General features: G+C 38.1%; 1 protein-coding gene across 1 annotated transcript in view; it reads right to left on the bottom strand.

Moving 5' to 3' along the window:
* The window catches only part of LOC146318071 (receptor-type tyrosine-protein phosphatase N2-like), a 299,017-nt gene that overhangs the window by 6,184 nt on the left and 277,566 nt on the right, over window positions 1-15,267 (bottom strand). Inside the window, exons 20-21 of the mRNA XM_084731518.1 lie at window positions 14,054-14,107; window positions 7,347-7,411 (exon numbers count right to left, since the gene is read on the bottom strand). Coding sequence (XP_084587644.1) covers window positions 7,347-7,411; window positions 14,054-14,107 — 119 coding nt within the window. The remainder of the gene's footprint in view (window positions 1-7,346; window positions 7,412-14,053; window positions 14,108-15,267) is intronic.

Consider the following 15,267-nt stretch of genomic DNA (forward strand, 5'->3'; position numbering starts at 1 on the left):
CTCAAGTCAAGTTCCAGAATTTAGGTTGCCAAGGTTCAAGTTTCACTGCGGCCAACTTTTACTTGCCCCTGTATAAATGATTTTATCAGTAGTTAATACTGAAAAATGTCCATCCCAGTTTTTCAAAGTCCAATGTGATTTCTTTGAATGTCTCATTTTGTCAGTCTAAAACCCAAAGATATTCAGTTTAATATGATTATAAATTAAGAAAAGTGGCAGTTTCATATTTAAAAGGCATTTTTATCTTGCATAAATTTTTTTTTTAATGATTATAAATGATCAAAATAGTTACATTTGGAGTGCTTTCACACCTCAAAGTCTGAACCAAGATTCATATTTTTTTGTTATACTGTAAACATTTGATCTGGTTAGGTTTGGTTTTACATTGCAATTATGTGAGCACACTAAAGAACTATATGTGACATATGTGACTGCCTATACTTGCAAATGATTGGTTTCTTGATGAGCTTTCCTCTGATGTCGGCATGTTGTCAATTCAATTCAATTTAATTCTTCTCTCTTTCATCCTCCTGGAAAATAACTGAAAAGTGTTGACATTTTTGTGAGTTTTGTCCAACTGACTCTTTATAAGGTTGTCGGACCTCCCTTCCTTTCCCCATGTGTGCCTGCACCTTGTTTTGTTGCTTTGTTATATGTCTGAACTATTAAAAGAAAAAAACAAAAAAAACTTTCACACAAGAAACAAAACAAATCATGATTCAATTTGTTCTGAATCGAGGCCACCTCTTTTGTTTGGGTCAAGGTTTGGCTTTTTGGTCTGGACCTTAGTTCAGGGCAGGTTTCATACATTTGGTTCGGACCAATCAAGGCAGGTGTGAAAGCACCCTTAGGTCTAATGCAAACATTTGAATTCAGCTTTGAAACCAACTGAAGGGTAAATGTTTGACACAAGGCTCTTAAAATCTAGTAAAACATATTTCTGCTTTATTTGTATACTTATATATTTTTGTATTGTATGGGTTTTCCTCAAAAATCACTTTGACTTTGGCTCTATAAGGACTGAAAGAAGTGCAGATTTTGAAAGATTTCTGAAAGAAAAGAAAGGTAATAAAAACACATTCAAAGGCCTGAAACACTAATGCATTTAAAAATGGTGAATGGTAATGTAAAGTATTCATGAGGATGAATTAACAAATGGAAAAGGGGGTTCTATGGTTTGATGCTCTTAATGTGCTTGTATGAAAAAATAAATGTGGATTAAAGGGACATTTTGGCAGCATATTATATTACATCATTATATTAATGTGACTATTTTTTAGTGAACAGCATTTCTGTCTAAGACAAATATCTCTTGGCAGGCAAATAAAGTTTATCCTACTTCTAAAAGTCACACTGAGCTAATAATGACCTTATGCTGCCTTATAATGTCATAGGAGCATAAGTAATGGCTACATTAGCTGAAAAAAGGAGTAGAAAAATAGAGAAAAAAAGGAGATGCTGTGAAAAGACAAAGGGAAAAACAGATGTAAAGGGAGAAGGAAGACATCTCATAGAAGAAAGAGATGAAGACGGAGAGAAAAGAGACAAGCAAGATTGGTGGGAGCAACAATTAAATTCTCAGAGAACAAGAGAAAAAAAAAACATTTAATTTGTTTTCTGTCCACCCGTTTCTCTCTTCCTCCTCCTCCTCTATCCAAATTCTGAGGAAACAAAAAGCGCAAGAATTCTCTTTACTTTTTTCTTGTTGTGACACATAATAACACTTCTTTTTCTTGCCTGCATGAAGAGGGAAATGAATGGTGGGAGAACTGCTCATTCACACCATTTTCTTACTCTGTTTCACAGGTTTTGTGAGCTTTTTTTCCTTTTTTACAACACAATAGACCCCCTTCTAGCCAGGAAAGCTGCAACAGACTACTCACTGCTTTAGTTTTTCTTTTTTTTTGTGGGGAGGACTTAACAAGCCGAGGGCTATTGTGCAGGTTCTGATAAAACCTCAAAATGGACGGTATTAAAAAAAAAATCGTCTTATTCGAGCTTTGCAAAACTCTCCCTTGAAGGAGCTGGTGGAGGCATAAAAAAGGAGGAAGTATAAAAACCCCAGCCTCATTTTGAACTTCCCTCCTCAGCAAGACCCTTGCTTAGGGGTGGAGGTCGCGGAGGAGGGTGGGAGTATAGAAGAGGAGAAGGAGGAGAGAGAAAAGAAAGACAGGACCCTTGAGGAGGCCGCAAAAGACCCCAGAAAGCCGAAGCCGAGCTCACCAGCTGGACCTGGGAAAAAAAAAAGCAAAAAGAAATGGAGGGATGCTGAAAAGCTCTCCGGCACTCGATGGGTTTCATTCGATTCTTAAGATGAAGAGAAGGGTGGTGGGTGGTGGTGGTGGTGTGTGAGGCTGAGGGGGTGACATTAGAGAGAGGAGGGAAATGAAGGAGCCTTTTGGAAAAGAAGAAGGGAAAACAAAAACGTGAGAACCACCGCAATACCTCCTCAACCCTGCAACACCGCCATAATACTTGCACAAATTTACAATTCATTCCTTGGGAGAAAAAGAGTGGGAATGGAGAGAGAGGAGGAGGGAGGGAGGGTAAGGGAAACTGGAGTGATTTTGTGTCTGAGAGGGAGGAAGGAAAGGAGGAGGAGGAGGTGGGAAGTGTCTTTGATCAGGATGGGGGAAGCCTGCAAACCTGGGGGCCTCCAGCTTCTCAGGACAGACAAAAACTTCCAAAATAAGGGGAGTGGAGAGCTGAGAGCAGTGATGTAGTGGAGGGAAAACCAGCCAATTTCTCCAAGGAAAATTTCACTCATAGAGTAATTCCATGATATAAACTCAAAAAAGACAACTTAAACTGAGGCTTATCTGAAAATTAAGTTGATTTATCTTTTTTTCAACAGTAAAAGTATTCAGTTGCTTTATTTAGGTAAAAGCAGTCATCAATTTTCTAATCATTTTGAGCATTACTGAGTGTATCAAAACTGGAGCCAGAGAGGACAGAAAATTACACTGATCATGCCATGAGGGTTATTTTGGATTGAGCAAAAAACCTGCATTAAAGTTTGGAATTGTCGAGTTCAAAAGACATGGAGAGTTAGAGAGTGTCAAAAGACATTGTAAAGTTGCATTATGAAAAGTAGCTTCATCCATACAGGCATTAAAAGCCTCTGCTGCATGGTTTTGACTAGTCTCTCTCTCTCTCAGGCCGAGTTTGTGCCTAAGTGCACCTAAAATTAGGGAGTTATGCTCTCTGAGCTCTAATATATTGGTGCCCTAAACAATGTGCTATGTAGTCAAGCAATTCACATGTTTTTTTTCTCAAATGTTCAATTTTACCACTAATCCACTTGTGTTTATAGCAGTTGTTCTTAGTGCAAATTTCCTACAGTTCTTATGATTCGGTCAAGAGACACACAGGGGAAGGTAAAAAAAAGAAAATAATTCTCTCACCCAGTGTCTGTTGTTGTTGGAATAATGCCCAATCTGACAGAAATAAATGTATAATATATGGAAGGATTTTCTCAGGAAAAACTGTGAATATGACAACAGGCAGTACTGGACCTTATGCGATGTAAGTCACATGGCATTACGCATGTGATTAATGGCGTGAAGCAGCAGCAGTTTGGTTTAAGCACCAAAATACTTGGTAAATTTTAAGAAAAGATTGTGGTTTTGGTTGAAGTAAGTGCTTTACGCCACGTGATGGAAGTGACGAACGTAATGCAAGTTAAGTAACATAAACCTTTAAGTAAATCAGCATTGACTTTTAGTTGCACCTAGGACATGAACCCCAGTGTCCCCCTGTGGGTCAAAGTCCTGTGTTTGTTCCAACCAGCCCGAGTTCCTGTCTATGCAGACTTCCGCTCTTTATATTTTTCCAGTCATTATTACTACAGCCACTAGAGGTCGCCATCTAACAATAAACCTAAATATGAGTTGTAAGCTGCATGTACAGATGACATAATCTCTCATTTTTCTGGTAAGGATGGGCTGCATAAACACCCAACGTTTGTTGTTAATGAACTGTGACCAAGACAAACAGGATGTAAGTAGGTTATTTTAAAGTTTAAAAGTGCAAACTGTGATGGAAATGCTTTTGAATTTGCCAGAAATCTTTGGTATTACTGTCTTTATATTATTAGATTATTACTATTGATGTAAGCTGCAGTTTAATATCAGGCCAGATGGATATTTTTATAACTCTACTATTGGGTGGTTTTAGAAAAAATATCATAATTTTTGAAGATGGCCATAGGTTTTGGATGTAAAATATTTATTGACAAAGTGTTCACTACAGTTGTCAGATCAGTAAAGAGTATATTTTCCTGTAAAAACATAAATAGCACTGTAGGATTATGTATACTTCAAATACATACAAAGAGGAATGACTTGCTCATCACCACTACTGAGTAGATACCAAAAGAATGAAAGAGCAAAAATAATAAATAATAATAATATTAAATTAACAAAAATAATAAAAGCAAAATAATGCAGAAACTAACAAAACAAATAAAAAGAAAGCAGCTAACTCCCAAACACCAGACAAACATCCTATGTCCTCACTGTCAGGTGAGATTCTCCAAGCTCCTTCTGGGGATTTTCATGTTTTAACTTGAAGGATTACATGTTCCTGTATCGGGTTTAGGAGATTCCACAAGGTTTATGAAACCACTTCAAAGGCAGTTAGATAAACTAAAATGCGAATGACTGTCAAGACTCTAAACAAAGCTCTGTTTCCCACAGACAGACACACACAGATTTCACATAATGTTACAGGTGTTACAACCCACTTTGATCCTCATTATAAACCTCAGACACGTCCTGGTCTTGGTCTGATCCCATCATGCGTTTTTCCCACTCAAACAAATGGCCCGGTCTCATTGAAAAAGATAGTTAATCAAATATTCTGTTTATTTCTGTCTCAGAGTACAACATGAAGGTCTGGCATTGGTCTTCAATGGAGCTTTTGTTTTATAAGCCATATTCACAGAGTAGATCAAAATCATCCCTTAATAAATGTGAAGTCAAAGATGAAACTCTGGTGTTACCTGTAGCCTGAACTCTTCACACAGAGACTGAAGTAATTAAACTTTAAAAATAAGACAGTGGCGAGCAGTAATTTGCAGACATCACCTTCATGATACCTGGGTGATGAAGTTTTATCATGCTGCCTTTTTAGGCTGCCAACTACTGAAGCCGGCTTGCAACAAAATCAAGTTTTTGTTGCAATAAAGTCAAATTAAAATTAAACCAGTCATGATAAAGTTGGCAGCTTTAATATACTATGTTTCAGTCTGCCCAAAGACACAATTAAGTCATTGTCAGTGGCATATTTTTGTACAGTTTCTGTTGATCCCAAGGTGCTTCGCTTTGGAACTGAGCTGGGTGGCAACATCGGTGTTGAGAACTTTTCCTTTTAGACTAAATTTGGGATGCAGGACAGAGATGAAAGACTACAGAGGACAACCCCCCTGCACATCCACCAGCTCCTACCCAGCCCTGCCCCCTTCTCCCCGGCCCCTGGGTGCTCAGGAGGGGCCCCTGATCACAGTGTGACAGCCTGGGGAAAGGCCCCTGATGCCCGACTGACCCTTTGATGTGGAATTAAAGACCCAGGAGCTCGTTCTGCTACAGCAGCAGCACCACCGTGGGACACTTCACACACACACTGATGCACACACACACACACACAAACTCACCAAGGAACAAGCTACACAGACATACTTACACACATGTAAAGTCATTATTAAATGCTGTCATCAGCTTCAATCACTTCTTGGGTTTAAACCAGTCAACTGTAATCAAACCCTCATCAGAAATAGTTTACTCTGTTTGTTGAGTTTTACTCCATTTTACCATCTTAACACTATACTGAAGCCTGTAGTGTGTTAAGTGAAATCACTTCACTACTTTCCCTACAAGATAATTACACTTTATTTATGAAAAGCTGCACATTACGTACTCTTCTTAACATCTAAACAGAAACAAAAAAATTCAGACTTTTTTGAAGTGGGATTAGTAGTCATTGTATTTCCAGTAGATGGTGGCTGCCATTCTCCCAGTTTGGAGAAGCAATAGGAGAACCGGTGTAAATAACTAAACAATATACTGCTGTGAACAGGGTCAGCAGCAAAATGTATTGTAGCCACCTAAAAAAATCAATATCAGTTTAAGTGTATGCTATATTAAGATTATTTTCATTGCTTTACCTCACCATCATTGTACAAGTCAAATACTGTTCTCTCTTGTTCAGACCAGACCAAGTGGTGAAAATATTATAAGTGTCAGTTGTTTGTCAATGTAAAGCTAAGCATGTTATCCTGAAAACAAAGCCCACTGCTCCGAAACTGCACACTCCGGAGTTTGAGTTCAATGACTGTCTGACTTACTTCCTGCCAGACTCCATTTATCCTTTAAAGCTGCTGCTGACTCTGTCCACAGTCCACAGCAGTACATTGTTACAGGACTCCTGCTGCTTGTCCAAGCTGGGGACGTATTGACCGCCATCTACTGCAGGTAATATACTGAATATGGATAAGTACCTCAGACAACGTCTAATAATCTGAACTATCCCTTTAAGGGAGTGAGACCTAAAGAATTAGTGCTATACAGTCACACTAAGGAAGGGTTATTTATAAATGTAAGTGCTAAATGAACTTTAAGAAAATGACACTTAATTTAACGTCATGTCATGAACTGCCACTGCCCCATGAAATATTAAGTACCTACATAATTACTACACTGTGTTTATTATATCATGCACTAATTACAGTCATTATCATGCACTCACAATGTGCTTAAATGTGCTTATGTACTGGCCGTGAGTCTTGATGACACTTCAGATTAAGTGTTCACATTCAACTCTGATTAATTTAAAACAGTTTGCAGACTTTGGAAGGAGGAACCTCATTTATTTTTTTTTTCACCAATCATTCCACCTCTTTTCCTGTTTTTGCTTTATCTCTCTTTTTACATCATCATATGAAATCACGTCTCCCTTTTTTAAAAAAATGTTTAAATGTATTTGATTGGCACAACAGGGAGAAAAAAACAAGTAGTATGGCATCAAAACAGCATAGCATCAACTGAGATAATGAAACAGATATTAATTAGAAGTAATTAAGCAAAAATAATGAATATGTTTGTTTTCTCTGGCTCAGGTGCAACTACCCATCATTGTAATTATCTAATTTGATATCATTATTTCTGGTGCAATTATCCAATTTTATAAAAGGTGTTAATATTTGACAACACATTTTTTTTCCTTGTGCATTTTAAAAATGGTTGAAGGTAGGGAGATGGTGGGGGTGGGGGGCATGTTGCCATGATAACACATCTCCACATACCAGCAAGGACAGAAGTGGAGGGGGGGGGGGGGGGGACAACACCCACCTTTAGCCATCTTGTTGAGGACCATGTCGACAAGGATGTAGGTCCCACTTCTTCCTGCACCGTCACTGCACAGGTGGGCGATACACAGAAGACACAGAATCAGGGTGGGAGGAGAGAGAAACAGAGGAAGACAAGAATTAATTAAATGAAATGGACTGTTTGATAATGTCATATCACTTCTGATGACTGATTAAGTACTTTTCAGATTATTACTTGTCATCAGTTAATGTGTTTTTCATTAAAATCTTTTCTATATTGCTCATATCTATTTTCACAGTAATAAAGAATATTGTATTATAATTGACATGAAAGAAATGTCATAAAATAAAGTTTGCAATAACCAGAAGAAGTATGAAAACCTCTGCATGCACCATCCATTGTATTTAAACTTATCATCACATTTTGATTGAATAAAATATTTACTTGATAACTGCACAAGACTGTAAAACCAGACAGCGCTGAATTAATCTATCGCAGCTGCTTTTCACTAAATTATGTTTGGGAACACTTTCTCTGAAGGTCATGTCTGTAATGTAATTATAAGGGTTTATAAAATAAATGTATATAATCATGCATGATGACTTAAAATAAGGTTTATAAAGTATTATAAGTAGTGTACATAATGCATCATGAATTTAGCATTCATAATGCTTTATGCCTCCATGCCAAAATGACATAAGTGTCTGAAAGAAAAATCTGAGACTTGGATTACACAGCATATTATAACTGCTATAAATTTAGGCAGTTATGAACACACACACAGAACTGCTCCAATGTTTACAAAGTTTCTGAAATAAAATAATATCTCACAAACATTAATAATACACAATGACATGACTTTGTGAGCTTTACGTAAAGTAACAGCACTTTATATGCTTATTAGCAATTGTGTGATGACATTATTCCATTTCACAAATCTATTCTTATGATACTTTAGAGCAGTTCTCCATGTGTCTTTATTACTGTCTAAATTTATAGCAGATAATGTGCTGTGCAACCAATGACACCTGCAGTGTAGGTTTTAAATCCAATGTTATTAGATAAGACATGGGCCAAACTAAAACATCTAAGTACATGTCAAATAAATATTGCCCAAAGATGATTTCTGCAATTTTAACTAGTTTTTATCACACTAATGTTTGTTCAAGTGTTACGTTTTCTGATCAGTTTGGTTTTAATTAGTTATTTGATGAAATAAAAACAGGGTTTCATGCCATGATTGACAGCTGAGCTCTGCTCATGATTGAGTCAGCCGGCTGTGTGGGCAGGAACCCGAAAGTGAGGCTCCAACGCTGAACACTGCTGCGCAGACTGGCTCCAAATGACATCACCAGTGCAAGATGGCAGCACTCGTATCTGGGATATTTTGGCTTCTGTTTTGTACAGTGGGAGGAAGTGGAGACGTGTCCTCCATCTAAATTTAAGACAATGTTTCAAACACTGTTGTCGCCTTGGCATGGAGCTATGGAGCATTATGAATGCTGAACCTATAATGCACTATGCCCACCACTTAGAATCCTTTATAAAACTTGTTATAACTTGTCATGCATGATTATACACATTTAAGAAGAGTTTTATCAAACCATTTAAATGCATTATATTTGTAAATGCATTATAATGTAATGAATGTGCTTATGATGGTAGTAGGCAAAAAAGACAACAGAGAAAAGATACTGCAAGCAGTTTTTAACTGGTTATAAAGCCATCTCAGTTAAATACTGATGCTTCTATATGACCTGCATAAGCAAAGAAGAACATCCACTATAAGATTGGCTATTTCTGTATAGTTATTCTTAATTCTGCAACAAGGTCAGATTCTCCATGAAATTAGATTAAACAACACCTTTATTTACATTTTCCCTGCCAAAGTCACAATGAGTAGTTCATTAGCCAGTTATAGAGAAGCAGGAGGAGATTTTCCTTAAGATAATTTTATTTTTGATGTAATATTTCGTGGTTGCAGAGGAAACACTACTGTTTTGTCCACAGAGGTCTCTAATGTCAACAAAATATTAAAGTTCTTTGTGGTAGCTTTACATTGGGCAAAAATGTGACCTTTGGAGATTGTTATATTTCTTTCTAGTCACAGATAATGTGGTCTGGAGTTACATGAAACTGCACAGTCCTCAAAGTCATTCTTTCCAGCTTCACATGGAAACACTCTTTGATCCTTGCAGCTCCACACACTGCTACAGTTTGATGTGTGCGTGCAGAGACAGTGAACCTGCTCAGCCTGTTTAGTCTGACACCATCAGCAAACCAAAACCTACAGTTACAGTTTTTGTTTTCTTGCCATGATCCTCCATCACGTTGACTTTTACAAGTTTAGTCTGGCAGCTGTGTCTTTTCATCCAGACAAGGCCGAATAAATGCTCTTTCTGTGCCTGCTGCTGATGCAAATTCAAATCAGATTGTAAACAAGTAAAAATGATTAAATTTGAAATGTTAACAGGCGTTTAGAAAAAACTTGGCTGCGTTGCTGGCAAGTCAGCAAGTCCCACTGCTGCTGCAAGACTGCACAGCAAAGTTATATCTTCTGAATAACATACACACACCCACAGATTTACCCTAACAACACAGCTTATTTGATATCCTCCTCGACCACACTCATGTTATTGTTTTTCTGGAGTGAAGACAGATGTAACCTGACTCCAGTGTTAAGCAGGTGAGCAGCAGTCAGAGAGATTTAATATGTCAAGGTTTATGAGTCTTCTAATGCTATTTCAAGGGGATAAACAACTTCAAAGGCATATAATTATGGAAGAGAAAGGCTGTAGCTGGTTTTATTTTGGTCAGGAATTAAACGGCTTCAAAAATATAAACACATTTAGCAAAACAGCAAAACTACACTGTTTGTTTGACATCGATGTAAATGCATGTTCTTCTATTCTAAAAAAAGCGATGACACGAACCGAACACGGTGCACAAAAAAGAATTAGACTCTGTAATGTATGTGGAGGGAATATTTTGTATCCTAGATTTATTTCAAGTGTTGAAAATTGATGTCTGCACCCCTACCAGTCTATTTCATGGACTGCTGTGTAATCCAGCAAACTCAAGTGTGTGTGTGTATGTGTGTGTGTTGGCACACGTCCATACTTCCTGAATATTTCATTTTCACCAGGGCCTTGGTTATTTTCTGCAAAGCCCCCCCACCCCCCACCATGCACACACACAGCTGTATATTCCAACACACCCGGTGGCTGTAATTGAGCAGTACCACCACAGTATCACTCTGTGTGTGTGTGTGTGTGTGTGTGTGTGTGCCGTCTCCACAGATACTACTATCACTCTGATCTCAGACAGTTTGTGTGTGTCCGTGTGTGTGTGTGTGTGTCGTACAGGTTATTACCGCGTGATTAGATCTGTCGTATCGCTGCACCTCGCCAGGATCATTACAAGGCGATCAAAGATATGTGATGTGTGCATGAGTGTGTGTGTGTTTGTGTGTCAGCAGAAGCCTGAGGGCTGTGAGTAAACACGTCAAGATGTCTGCTGCCTTCTCTCACTCTATTTAAAATGAGAGACGGGGAAAGAGGGGCACGGAGAAGAGGAAGGAGAAGGAAGAGACGAGATAGAAAGAGATAATAGAAGGTAGAAAATGAAAAAAAAAAAAGATTTGAAAGACAGAAATGGTAAAAAGAGACAGAAAGCCAAAGAGAGAGAGACAGAGATGTTCTCTGAATGCTGTGTGATTATTGAATTTCTGCATCTGCACTCTTCTGTTCGCTCACTTCTCATCCTGATTGCTTCACTCTGCTCTCTGTATGCATTAGGGTGATAAATGGCCTGGCACAGTTGGGTTTGACAAACTCGTTTGAAAGCTCTAAGTAAAAGTCTGCAGGATGAATGTGAGACTTTCTTGATGCTTTCATTACTACATCCTCAGACATGAATGGCTGGCTGGGTTTAGGGACGAGCTTGGATTGGTCCAAATCTGAGGCTACAAGAGAGAGACTCATTCTCTTCTTGAGCCTTGGTTCCTCGCACCTGCAGTAAAGCCACAAGTCATGCTGAAAAACAGCTGCAATGGTCTTGATAAGTATCTGAACCAATAAACACAATAAGCAAAAGCCATGGTTGGTGGCTTTTGCTTATTGGGTTAATTCCTGTTTATGACCCAAACAAAAGCCAACAGAGAAACTATATTTTGTTTTTTTGAAACTTGAATTAATTCAAAGGCCCCGCACACTGATTAGACCTCTCTTTGAGTGTCACCTTCATAATTTCTGTAAGGATGGGATGACCTATCCCTGGGCTTTGTTGACCTCACACCCATCATAGCCCCGTCCAACTTCGAACTAAAAAAATGGTCTAAAGGAATGGTCAGCAAATGCAGCTGAGTAATCATTGCCAGCTGTGACAAAATGGACCACATGCAGAAATCAGTTTGCTGTTTTGTAGTCTGTTTTAGGGGTCAACCATAAATGCTTATTTGCAATTGGTTGAGATTGCAGCTTCGCAGATCAAGGTTCACCACTGTTTGCACTCCACGCAAAGCACAGATGCAAATCTTCTTCCCCACCAGAAGTGAAAGTTTTGTTCACCCGCTTGCACAGAATGGAAGTAAATGGGAAGCAAATACTCACAGATGTTAATTTGGCACGTGTGCCCCAATGACACTAAAGGAAGAATGGAAAAACCTCAGATTTTTCTGATTTAGGAATATTCACACATTACTATTTCAGTGGCATTTATAATGTTTATGTCCTTTACTAGTCCCGCAGTCATACTAGAGAAATGGAAATTGAATAAACTGAAGCATTTTAATATTGGATTTTATTTATACATATCTACCAGTGATTTGCCACACGCTTGGATACATCTGTAGCTCTTTTAAACAAATTGGACACATTTAAGCTGTCATAAATTCCTGATTACTCCAACCAGGGGTAACAACTAGACTGCAAACATGTTCTCACTCCAAACTTGTCAAATTCAGCAGCTTGGTTAGCAGCGCTTGGCTACAAACTACGATGCTCAACGTACCCCTCTAGCGTCAATTTGACACATGCAAGTCAACAATGATAAATATTTAACAGTTTGAATTTCAAAATAGGGCTTGAATAGGGCTTGAATTTCACATTCTACGATCATCATGGCAGGAATAAAAAACATGTGGTTGATGCAGTTTGATTAGGTTTAGGCACCAAAACGAATTGGTGAGTATTTTGGGTTGAGATAAAATAAGTACCTTACATAAGTAAAGTTGGGTAACTTAAGCTGTGTTTGTTTGAACCATCCATCTACCCCACCTCCTCCATATGCTGACTTATTTGCTCTTTATACCACGTTAACTGACTTCAACAGCACATCAAAACGTAACACTAGAGGGGAGCCTGCAGAAAGAGAGGAACAAGAGGAGTGCCTATAGTTACCAGAGCACTGAGGTGAAGTGAAGACTCAAGTTGGAAATATTTCAGCTGGAGTGAAGAATTCATGGTATTCCTGAAGCTGTATGACTCAATTTAATGAATGTACATACTGTAGGTAACAAGAGAAAAATGAGAGGCTCTGGGTGGAAAAACGTGAAGTTACTAGGGAGTTCTTCGATGAGTATGAGTGAAGCTAGTAAAGCTAACAACAATGATACATTAGCTAAACAGCTGGCTGTATAGCTAACAGCTGTCTGTATAGCTGATGTATGTGTGAGATGGCTGTAAATAAATGTAGACTATAATAAAGCATGTCAACCTATTCTGACTGCCATGATCACACTTCACATTACAGCACCTTTATATACAACAAGTGTGTTTGTGGTGGTTAAAGTAACCTCAACACCAGGTAACAAACCATCAACTGGAGGTTTTATTATTTGTCTGAACATTTTATTTACTTGTCAAGTCCTAAAGGTAACTGGGGAACTTGAGAATGAGCCAGCCGCTGTGGCTGCTGCTTCATAAAGACAGGTTTCATACTCCGTTGCAGCCTGACAATTTAGCCGAGAAATGTACAGTTTCATCATCCTGGAAGAGCCATTACACCATATTAAATAATAGATCACTTAGTGAAGGGGCGAGCAGACAGATATAATGGCTATCTGTTATGGAACTTTTTCTCCCCTCTAATCCAATCATTGCAGCGTGTTTCCATTCCACAGGAAAAAAAAAAAAAAAAGAAAAACTGCGGCAGATTTTTCTGTTAAATACAGATTTAATTATGTCTCACTGGTCTGAGTTATTTCCTCAGGTGGTGGGGGATATGCAGATGTGATATCACACACATAGACAAACACAACAGCTGCAACCCTGCCTACTCCTATTTAACCCCCTCTCCCTCTCACCCACTGGCTCAGACAGACAGACTGCAAACTTTGAAGTGCCTCCAATTAAAAGTTACCCTCCTCCGTGGACAGTTTGTCAAATTAAATCACAACTTTTCGGCTAATTTCTCATTTTAAGTGTTTGTCTTGCCTGTACCACACTGACAAATGACACAACAGCTCGTGAGACATAAAATGGTAGTAGCTTGGACGGGATAAGAGAAACCAAAAAGGATCTGGCCAAGTTCAGCTTCAAATCTTCTCTGCCAAACAATTCCTCAGCAAAAGGTCTGTTTATCTTTTTTGCTCATTAGTGACAATCAAAAAAAAATCACATCTCAGTCAGAACAAATCACATTTCATCAATTCATTTCTGAATGTCAGTGAGAACCCTTTAAACAAATGAAAAACAAATAAATACTGTTTTAGTTGTTATAATACTTGCCTGCAGTGGACTATGATAGGACACGAGCGTCCCCGGTAGCACTTGTTAACTTTCCTGTAAAAAACAGAACAGAAAAACAAGCTCAGTGTTAACATCACAGGTACAGCAACAGCACAGACAGTCAGTACACCATGTATCTGGGCTTTTAAAAATAATCGTCAAAAGAACAGCATGCACATAACTGTTAAATCCAAGTTCTATTCTGAAAAAACAGACAGAAATGTGCCTCAGAGCTGCTACAGTCCTTATTATGTTGATTAAAGCTGCACAACTTTGAAATCATCACAAAATCTTCCAATCATGTTATACTTCAACCTGGTCTCTTCAATCTGTGTACAAAAAAAACACAACTTTATGCTTGTCAAAATGTCAGCTGTGGCTTTGGTTTTACATGGGACATGGACTGTGATCTCCTGGGTGTGTTTGATCCACCCAGATTTCGTCCACGTGTGGACCTCACTCTTTACTACTACTACATTTTTTTTTCTCACAATTGTGTGTACAATGACACACCTTCATAATATCAATCAGTGTGGACAAAATGTTGTGAACTGACAAACAAAATGTAAAAAAGGCTTTCTGATAACACTAAATGTCTTTTAAAAACTTGCATGATACATGTTTTCATGTTAACATACTGTATGATGCTGAACATGAGTATCAAGACTGGGAGTTCACAGTTTGGCCCACTTACCAGATATTTTTTATCCAAAATGTCTAATAGTAAAATTGCGCTGTGCTAAAATTAGTTTTTGCAATTATAGCATAAAGAATATGAATCACAGATTAAAAATACTTGAATTCAGCCACAAACAAGACTCTATATGTGACCTGTAAAAATAACTCTTGATTGTTTTAGTTAACCATTCTTTAATTCCCAGTAGAGAATTTCATCAAGAGACTAAAAAGTCAGTGGCAATATCGTGAAGATTAAAATGAGAAGATAAAAATAAAAAGCCATTCCTCAGTGCTATGGAGCTACAAATGTCTTTGAATACACTCTGCAAGATGGTGGATACATCCTGAAATTCTAAAACTTATTGCCAGCTGTGTCTAGATTTGGACAACACACATCTGTGTTACTTTCCACACAGCATATAATATGTTAAAAGGTGCACTGTGCATCGTAACTGGCCACCACTGGTAAAATATCTTGATGTGATTAGCAAAAATAAAGCTGCAGACAATCATAAAAGTGATATTTCCCATAAAAC

Source organism: Lutjanus erythropterus, chromosome 12 (genome assembly GCF_056507025.1).
Source record: "Lutjanus erythropterus isolate fLutEry1 chromosome 12, fLutEry1.hap2, whole genome shotgun sequence".
Classification (NCBI taxonomy): Eukaryota; Metazoa; Chordata; class Actinopteri; order Lutjaniformes; family Lutjanidae; genus Lutjanus; species Lutjanus erythropterus.